Below are 10,605 nucleotides of genomic sequence, written 5' to 3'. Positions count from 1 at the left end.
CATCAAGGGGCTTCAGGAACAAATGTAAATTGTTCAGTCTCATCTCCTGTTCTGGAGAGAGGAGTTATACAATCTCTATCCATTGTTATGTATGTTTCTTTCTTTCTTTCTTTCTTTCACTATCTATTTATCAGTCTCTATCATCTATGTGTGACATGCTTATATTATGTAATTAAGCACAGTTGTATATAAATCAAAAACTTCACGTGGTTCTACTACATAAAGATAAACAGCACTGGAGTATGGCTCTTTTGTTTGTTGCTGAAGTGCAGCTATGCTTTCAAAACTTAACCTCAGTTATTAAGATTAAGATACTTGAACTCATCCAGTTGGGGCAGACAGCCATTTTTTTAAATGAAAGAACAATGGCTTCAGATTGGCAAAGTTTTATGAGGCTGGATCATCAGCTAAGCAAGCGTGGCCCCTAAGACCCCAGAACCTTCACGTGGCTTGGAGACTGCAGGTTCACCATGTGGCAGTTGGTCTGTGGTAATTTAACGCTTTGTAAATTAGTTTTGTCATAGTGTGCACCACTAAGACATATTGTACACTGAAATTATGGAGCCCTTACTTGTACTGGGATCCCCATCTTAAAGAGTGAATCTTAACAGTGTAATCATTAGTCGATAAATATAAACACTAACAAAGGTTACAAACACACACCAAAGATTATGCACACACACTTATTGAGGAATATCATAAATTAACGAACTTGCACACACATATATGCAACTAATGTAAAATTGTTGTGATGTGAGTTTAATTTTTTAAAAATTGTAACATGATAATGTCAAATGCACAAGAATGCCATTATTTATTTTGAACACTATTACAAAATGGCAAACACACTTTATAGTGCATTTCCGTGATAGGGAACAGTTTCAAAGACAGGTAGAGGGTTCCAGAGGGTAGGGTCCCTGACGGTAAAAGCCCAGTCACCTTTAGTCGCTATCCTTGACCTTGGGACAACTAGTGAGGGTAGACTAGCGGATCTCAGATCAGGACCAGGAACATATGATGTCAGAAGTTCAGATATATAGGTTAAGGCTACTTCATGCTGAACCTTAAAGTAATTAACAGGATCAAAAAATCAATTCTAAAATTAACATGCAACCGATGGAGGGCGGCAAGAATTGGGGTGATGTGTTACCTACGATTTATTCCAGTTAAAATTCGAGCAGGACTTTAATTCAAGTAATCTTTCGACTCAGTAACTTTAACTTGTACTGGTGTAATATTTATCCTATCTATTCTTCAACTCAAGTAATAGAGTTATCTGTGTTTATTGACTTAGTCCACCACTGGTGCGTTTTTCAGGGCGCCTCACATGACCTGCAGTTTTAACTGCGCCCGCAGCGCCAAACCGCGGCGCAGCAATGTTTGGGTTATTGCGCATGCGCCATTGACCCGCTGTGTCTTTTCCCTCCGCGCCTGCCGCAGCTGCAGCCCTCGGCTCGGTGCTCGTCCTCCTGGCACAGCATCACATTTGTTCACTGTAGAGTCGAGCAGAGCCGCTCTTCCCTTGAGAGTTTACGGCCGCTGCCTGAACCGATGTCTGCGGACCCATTTCGTCTTCTCCCGCCCAGTCTTTGTGGCTGTACATTGGGGAATAACGCTCCGGAGGCTGGTGAGTATATGAAAATTAAAAAAAACGTCTGTTTATTGTGCAGAAGCTTCTCCGTAGGTCATGGTAGCTAGCTTGCTAGCGTTAGTTCCACCTATCAACGGCCTTCCCGACCACCTTCCCCTAGTTAGCTTTCACTAGCAGCCCGTTTGAGGTTTCTGAGGAGGAGTGAGGAGTTGTGCATGAAGGGGTCATATGCTAAGCTAGCAAACAGATAAATAGTACTCATGTGAGAAGCTCGTTAGCTTCATGTCAGAGCTTGTAAAAACGGTGTTATGTGACAGCAGAGTGTGTTATCAGTAAAAAAAAAAAAAGAAAAGAAACATGCTTGTATTCCTTAGCAATGTGTGCTGCATTAGCATGCTAGCGTAGCTTCAGCTCTCCAGTAATGTGGTGGCGATTGCTTATCAATGGTGATGTGTGGTCCGGGCTAGCCTGCTGTCATCTGCTCAGGCAGATAATGCAATCTGCAAATAAATCTAACCTCGCCGTTCACACGATTTAAGATGTTCAGATTTAGGGACTGTTCTTTATTTATCAGAGTACGGGGTGGCTGGGGTGTTTTTGTGTTGTTGTTTTTATTTATCCATACCAAAGCTAACGTCACAAGTCTCATTTGACTTGGAGAAAATGCCTGACCCTCCCTCCACCATAAATTAGTTGTTTGATATTAAACATTTACCATTTGATGTTTGAAAGTGGAAAGATTAAGACAAAATCCTGAAATCGAAAAAAAAAAAAAACTTGTTCAGTGGGACAATTACTTATGCTGGGATGGCAAGAAAGATGAGCATTACTGCGGACAAAAGTGTTGGTATAGCTTCAGTTCTCATTTTTGTCTCCACTATCCATACATACTTTAATTACTAACATTGCAGTGTCTTAAACTTCAGTTTATTGTTAAGTTTAAGAATGAATTGCACCTATAAATACAAATCAATTTACTCATCAAACAGATCAATCTGACTTGGCAAATAGCCAGTCAAAGTGGAGCAGCCAATCAGATTTCATGGGTGGCTCAAGCCACCACAGGCCACTCCCTTAACACACCCCTTGTCTTGCATCCTGGTTCATTTGCGCAAATGGTTTATTTTTGGTGAAATTTTGAGCGAGACATGTAGAATAAATGGATTTTGATGAAATATCACTGTATTAGGCTTATACTTAGTTATGTTTATTTCTTTCAGAAGCTCCTCCCACATAATGTATTCAAGGACCATTGGAAATTTAAAAAAGCAGCAGTAATTTCTGCATTTACAGTTTCTGGCAATAATAAATGATGTAATTTTTGTTAATTTTTTTTTAAAGAAAATATTTTCTTTGAAAATTGATGGTAACATAAATACAAAATACATCTATTTAAAGCTTTAAGCCCTTCCACTAAAACAAATTTAAAAAATAATAGAGAGAAAAAAATAGAAAAAATAAGTCTCTCGCCAGTGCTTAAAAAAATATTTGACATGCCTTCCCCATTTTTGCACCACCGCCTCCCCTCTCATAAATGATAAACAGTCCCTAATCAATCAAGAAATTTTGAATTTTTTATCTTAACAGTAGCTGCACATCCTTTATAGTATTTGAAAAAAAGAAAGTTAGTATTTTTTTCTATTATATTTATCTATCTTGCATATGTACCAAAACACCAAAGCAAATCCTAAAGAGAGGTCCAAACATGCCCCCAAATGACTAAAATTTTCAATAGAAGCAAATCCAGACTAACAAAATTATTAAAACTCCAAATGTATTTGTGGTACAAGAACACTACCAGTTATGTATGTATTAATGTTAATGTTACCCACATAGGGCTGTATGATAACTACATCACCTAAAATCTACCATAATTATCATGTGAACATAATATCCTTGAAACATTCACAATGTACCCAGTGTGCTACAGGAGAAATCAGTGCAGCAGACTGTTGACATTCCTCCTCAAACTAGTGGAGCATCTTGAAGTGACGCAAACACTGGACACAGGTGGCAGGACCTTAACACTCAACACACTTTGAATAATTATTTATATTATCTTTCTGTAGAGTATGTCCTTCCTGTTTTGCAGGAAGTTGTGGTCTTAATTGTAAGTCCAATATTAATTTATATAATTTGGCTTCACATATTACTTGGATTTTGGGGGGATTTTAGATAAAAACTTGATTGACACTGTTTCTTTGTTCAATAGTTAGAGGTACTTAAAAGTTCACTGTATGGAGATATATACAGTGTATGTATATAGCGTACGTATATATTGATATTTATTGTTTGATTTGCACAGCAATCTCTTTAGTATGTTAGGCAAGTGATGGATGTCAAAATGACTCAAAAATACTTTGTGTGGATTGCTTCATAAGCAGAGCAAGGGGAAAGTTATATTACAAGTCTTCATTTAGTCTGTCATTATTGTTTAAAACACCAGCTGCGCTCATCAGAGTAGAGTTGAAGAAAACATATTTTCTGTCTTTCCACCACATTTTATACCTGATACTTCTATATAAAGACAAAATAATAGCAGTAATGATTGGATTATGCAATGACATGACCACCAACTACAAAGACAAAAGCACAAAAGAAAGCATAAAAAGCATTCTATCAAAAAGCTTGTGACAGAGATATTTCTATACAGCTGCTGTTGAAAGCATTCTCGTATGGTAATCAAGTAGTTAATGAATGCTCACTGTGTCAATTTTGGGGTCTTTTCATACATGACAACATGTGGAAAAAATCTTAAAGCAAAGGTAGTTTTTTTTTTCTTTTCTTTTCTTTTATTATTTTTGTATTTTATTTTATTTTACCACCACCATGATACTTTTCCTCGTGGTAACTTGTCTCCTTCCAGCTGGCTACCTGAGGCATGTGAAAGTCTGATGAGACAGAGTCATTTTTGCTCGGTGAAAAATGTAGTCTCCTGGAAGCTCCTGGCTGCTAGTGATGGAGACAGAAAATGAATGCGTACAGGGAAAGCACTTGTGGTTGAATTCACCCTTGTCGAGTAGATTGATAATGCTTGCTCCCTAAAGCTGCCTGAAAGCACCCTTGGTGAGGGAAAAAGGCAGAAAAAGTGGCATTGTCCTCTGCGAGTGGCAAGTCTTGAAGAGGACAATTCAAAGCTTCCATAGGCAGGATTAATCTACAACACAGCTTGGTTGAGACTCTCATGGTTTGATCCTGCTCAGAAGCAAGATCTCTATCACAGGTCTGAATGATTTTTCCCTCCTGTAAGGACAAAGTAGAAATGCACATGGTCAGGGTGAGGCTCAAGCATGCCGTATCAAGCCAGCGGCAATGTGGCGTAAATCTGCAGCCAGGTGGGGCTGTGACTCTGCATGTTGCAATCCAGGGCATCTCTCAGGTGCTCTGTGGAGATGGATGCAGAGAGAAAATGCAGGCCAAAACAGCACTGACTAAGCATGGGCTTTTCTTCATATTGCTTACAGTTTAGGGCTCTTTCAGAGGCACCTGAATAAGCATAGCTCCAGCTGTTTGCTAAATCTCAACCTAGCAATGTTTTTTAGGAATGACAAATTCTTAAGTCTCAAGCATTACGCAAGCTATTGCTTGTTATATATTTTCATTCAAATTAACAATTTTCTGGAAAGAACACAGCATATAACTACTTGTCACATTTGCATTCCTTTTCTTTTTCATTGATAAACATCAGACCATGTTTAAAACTATGGATGTCTTAATCGGGAGGATCAGTATCAGGCCCAATCAACACATTTTTTAATTTATCGAGATTGGTTATTTTGAGCACGTGCCCCACCTGATCCTTTGTTTACATCTGCTGTTACACAGGTGTTTCAAATGGAGAGCACAATTTGTGGCAGATCTTCAGGATATATTTCATATTAATTTATTGTAATGCTGCCACTCCAATAAGTGGGAACTGATTTTTTTTTCATGTTCAACTTAAGCTGCTACACCACTTCAAGTGGAATTGAAGTTTTTTTGTTCATTTTTAGTAAACTAGTTTTACTGCAGTAACAAGAATAATTGTGAATGCTTTTTATTTGTTGTGACTGGTAATGATAAAGTTCAGCTATAACACTATACACAGTATAGTGTGTGATTATATTTCTTACTAAGAATGTTCTGTACTTTTATTACAGCGATACACTAAGTGGATTTGAGAGCAAATTCTGAAAAAAAAAAATTTTGTTTTTTTACTTTGTTATTTTGTATCGATAAAAACCCTTAAGGAACTATTCTGAATTTTTTTTTTTTTTTTCATTTTTTTCTTGTATTACATTGCAGAGCTATTAAACTGTCAAGCATACACACTGAATTCATTTTAAGAACTTTAAAGTACTTGGGGTGTGCATTGTGCAGCTGTATTATTCAGGTAGTATCAGATCGGGACTTGGTATCTGCAGATACTCAATCTCAAATGACTCAGATCAGGGTCAAAAACTTGATCAGGACATCCCTACTTTTTATATAGTTTAATACAAATGGACAATTTTCTGAAAAGAACACAGTATGACTACTTTTCTCATATTTGCATTCCTTTGCTTTTCATTGATAAACCTCATACCGTGTTTAAAAACGAGTAACACATCTAACAGTGAAATGAAGGAGACAGTATAGTGCATGCCAATAGATTGAGTAGGAAGATTTAAGGTTGAAAACTGTATATTTTCAGTTCATGTGCAAATTCTGGGTGTCCATTTTCACTTGGTAACATTATTTTTGTGTATGTCGTGTGTGATTTACAGGAGACTTCCTTGCATGACCACAAAACCCAGATCGACGCGCACGTGTGGCTGCCACAATGCTTGGGCTACAGGGAAGTACCTCATCCCCCAAAGTGTATCGTTGTGTGGCATGTTCAGCCACCTTCACTGGATTGGCCTCCTTGCTCGTACATCAGGCAACTCATGCTGGTGCAGTCTCCAAGGGCCCTGCCCCTCCACAGCCAAACAGCCCACATGAAACACTGTTGTCAAGTATGGACTCATCCAGTGAGCACCCCAATCCACAGACACTATCGCCTGGGTGTTCTTCACCTTCTTTTTATATTTGTGATTGCGGAGAGGAGTTTCAGGACTTCAGTCTTATGCTGGAGCATAAGCAATCGCACGTCTCTCAAATACAGCTATTGCAACCTGTGGATAGTAATAGTGTTCTCTCCAGTGGAACAGGGTGTGATAAAGTTTTACCCTCTAGGCATATATCATTGATTCCAACTGCAACCCATCCTGGTTTGGTCCTTAGTTCCCCCTCTACCTCAAGGTCTCCAGCTGTCGAGCTACCCACATTAACAGACCATAAAGCAGATGTAAGCCTAGAGGATGGCATTGCCATAGTAACCACTCCTCAAGGCGAGTGTACACCTCCTCAACATGACAGTGAGAAACAACTCAAGAGTGTTGTTGGGGAGATGTCAGCCACAGCAGAGCAAATACCACAGACTGCAGAGGACATGGATTTGCAAGACAAAACCAATGCTGTTCTCGGTAGCAAAAAGGTTGAGAATTTGCCCGGAAATAACTCCCTAATGAAGATGGTGGCATCGGCGTACATGAAGCATTTTTCACAACCTTTGTCTCAGACTCAAAACAATAACATTATAACCCCCAAACAAGAAGCCTTCCCTGTTGATATAACACCAGCAGCAAAAACAGAGGTGTCTCCAATCAACGATCTCTCTATTGCACAATTGAGGCGGTTGCTTGCAAAACCCGGTATAAAGACTAAAGCTCCATCCATCAGCAGAATTCTTGAGTCCAGTAAGAAAAAGGTTGTCTCTCTGACTAAGACTTTCTCACCTGTTGTGGTTCTTGAAACCCGTCAGAAGCTCATGGATGCTAACAGTAATGGCACATATGGGAGATATCAGTGTGGCCGCTGTCGAAGGGTCTTTCAAAACTTGGACAAACTGACAGAGCATCATTTCTTGCACAAAAAAGAGAGGATTAAATGCTGCCGTCGCTGCAAACAGCTGATCATTGGGCGGCTGCCTTTACCTGACAATCACGTATGCCCTCAGTTAGGAAACAAGACAATACAGCCATCAAGCTCCCTTCAGAAAAAGTTACCACTTGCCCAAAAAATAGTGCCATTCCATAGTCTAAACAATTCAAAAAAAGTTTTTTTCTGTCCATTGTGCAAGCACAGTTACGCACGGAGGTGGAACCTCAAAATGCACAGGTGCCAGGGCCCGCGCTCAGCCCCCTCTCCGCAGACCAATCCTTCCATTCAGAGAATGATAGAGCTGAGATCAAACTGTCAAATCAAAACAGATGCGGGGTTTAAAGCTGGATCTCACACTGCCAAGAGTGTTGGTGTGGGCACTGAAGTTACTGGTCATATCAAGGTAGAGGTGACCTCTCCAAATTCTGAAGAGTCCCCAGTTTCACAGGTGTCCTGGACTCATCCAGCAAAAAGCTTCTCACCATTCTACTCCAAAGCGTCCATGATGGAGCAGCACACAGATACCTCTCTCAGTGAGATTTCACCCCAGCAAGTAGAAGAAAACAGCTGGGATGCAGCAGCTGATGATGATGAAGACAGTGATGAAGGGCAGTGGACGATGCCCTTGGATGATGAAATGGAGGTGCTGAGCTCTACAGAGACAGCTGTTAACAATAGAGAGGTGAAGAAGTCTATGACAGGCGAAGCCGCAGCACTCTGTAGCCTGCGCTATTTTGTCAGAGATGGCGTAAAACGCTACCCCTGTAACAGGTGTCAGAAAACCTACAGCCGGCCGTCCACTTTGAGACGCCACCTACGACTGTGTGGATTTAGGCCACGTGCAATCGGGACTGTAGGACAGAGTGGTGGTCAGGGTGCCACTTTACAATCTGCCAACAGCATGAAACCAATGTTTCCTTGTTTTGTCTGTGGGAAGACCTTTAACCGCAAAGATAACATGATGGTCCACAGAAAAAAATGTCAGTTGCAACGAACAATGACAGATGGTGGACAGGTGGAGAGAGGGACTGTGCAGCAGAGTATGTCGGGCAATGCAACAGACTGTCAGACCAAGGAGGATGATGGAGGCAACTGGGGCATCATGTCACTGCCCTCAGTACTTCCAAGAAGGGTGACATGTGAGTGTGGGGTTGGATTTACATCTCCAAGGCTTCTCCTGGAGCATCTGCAGAAGCATGCGCAGGAATCCTACACATGTCCAACTTGTGGCGAGACCGTTAGTTCCTGGGCAGACTACGAAGTTCATCTGCAGATCCACATGCATCCTCATCACCAGCTCCTGAAGGGACTAAAGCCACAGCGATCACAACCTTTACTACTTCGATTTCAGCAGCAACCTCAGCGGCAGCCATCTCCGCCAGTGCATCAGCCTCCACAGAAGCAGCTACGCACAGAGCAGGTTCCAAATCCAACAAAGAAGCAGCAGCGGATTGTATGCACACGATGTGGCAACACTTTTGCTACTCGCTGCTCCCTCCGAAGGCACATATCCTGGAATCGATGCAAAGGTGGACGGGCTACAAATGCCACAAACCCACCCAAAACCCATAACTGTTCCCACTGCAACTCTGACTTCCCAAACACAATCAGTCTTATGTTTCACCAGAGGAGTGGGGCATGCAAGCCCGCCATCAAGCCTGTGCGTTGCCCCGTTTGTCTTCGCTGGTTTGGCACCATGGACGGATTGCAGAAACACCTGCTTACCCACAAACAGTCTGAGTCATATCGCTGTGATGTCTGTCAGGGTACATACCCAAATCTGAAATCACTCAAGAACCACCGCAGGAGGATTCATCGCATCATGGCTGGAGACACCAAGCCACAAACACAAGAACAGTTGACAGCTTAATGACACTTAACTTTTTTTCTGAAAAGAAAAAGGCTAACATGGGAGTGGTGCATTCAAAAACAGACCACATTTTATAGTAGTTTGTTCCGTCCACATGTGCCAATCGGACTTTACTTGTTTATTTGTTTTTTATGCTCAAATTATTTTGACACTGTACAACCACATGTTTTTTTATTTTTAAAGCAACTCTGAGGGTGTGTTATAGAAGCTTGCCACTATTAAAAAAAAACTTTTGTATAATGTACATATGTTTTCTTTTTAAATCAATCCCTTTATTAGGTCTACATGTGGAAGTATAATACATGCACTTGAGAAAAATGATTCTGCTCTGTTGTTTTTTTTTTTAAGTGAGATTATTATAATCTAATAAAAAATAATTCTGTTAATTCAGAAATGTTTGAGACAATGTTCTCATATCGGAGAGAGGGCAAATATTTTTTTTCTCAGGTGAATGCATTACTCTTATGTAACTACATAGACTCATTAGCCTGTAAATGTTTCTGAGTATTTGGTAATCAAACTTTTATCACAGATTTTGTGATGTAGCTTGTTGTTGTTCCTGGTGTTAATAAACATACCAGTATATGAAATATGTCACTATATCAATGTGTGTGTTATGGGCTCTAATATGAAATGCTTTGAAGTAAGCCATCGAATCCTGGAATAAGTCTTTTTAAAGCTACTAATGTTTATGTATTTGCTTTTACTCATCAGAGTTATCCAGATAACTTTTAATTGTTTTTGTGAGACAGGCTTTTTCATTTAATACAAATGTCTCATCCATTAAAAAAGTAGAGTCATAAGTATTTTGCTATGTTCACAATATTTTAATGTGCGGTTAATTACAGAAGGATTTCATTTCCAAGTACTTCTCTACGAGTTCATGGTTTGCATTTTTGGGTTGGTGGGGTATATTTACCTTGGGCAGTATGCAAACTGACTGCTACGAATATTCAGGAACATGTACAGTTAAAGCATCAACTGACATGGTAAGGGCATTAAGCTGGTTCATACTCTTTTACCTGATCATGAGCCCCTGTTTCGAAGACCGTGTCAATTTTAGTTTTATTTATACATTTTATGTCATTTTATATTTAAATCAATTTACCACCAAGCATATCAGTTGCCAGTCCATATTCCAGCTTAGGTCTACATATTGCACCAAGTTTATGAAGCAGGAGCTTTAGCACAGCCCTTAGCA

At 40.1% G+C, this 10,605-nt stretch overlaps 1 protein-coding gene across 1 annotated transcript; it reads left to right on the top strand.

The window, feature by feature from the left end:
• The first annotated feature begins 1,373 nt into the window (after positions 1-1,373).
• On the top strand, positions 1,374-9,994 carry LOC121946083 (uncharacterized). Its single transcript, XM_042490506.2, has 2 exons — positions 1,374-1,627; positions 6,337-9,994. The coding sequence occupies exon 2, from the start codon at positions 6,393-6,395 to the stop codon at positions 9,402-9,404; it is 3,012 nt and encodes a 1,003-aa protein (XP_042346440.2). The 5' UTR covers positions 1,374-1,627; positions 6,337-6,392; the 3' UTR covers positions 9,405-9,994.
• Positions 9,995-10,605: the final 611 nt, after the last annotated feature.

The sequence above is a fragment of the Plectropomus leopardus genome, chromosome 11 (genome assembly GCF_026936395.1).
Source record: "Plectropomus leopardus strain MGB_pleo_1.0 chromosome 11, ASM2693639v1, whole genome shotgun sequence".
Lineage (NCBI taxonomy): Eukaryota > Metazoa > Chordata > Actinopteri > Perciformes > Serranidae > Plectropomus > Plectropomus leopardus.
The sequence above is the reverse complement of the archived record's forward strand: the minus strand, read 5'-3'. Positions and strand labels throughout refer to the sequence as shown.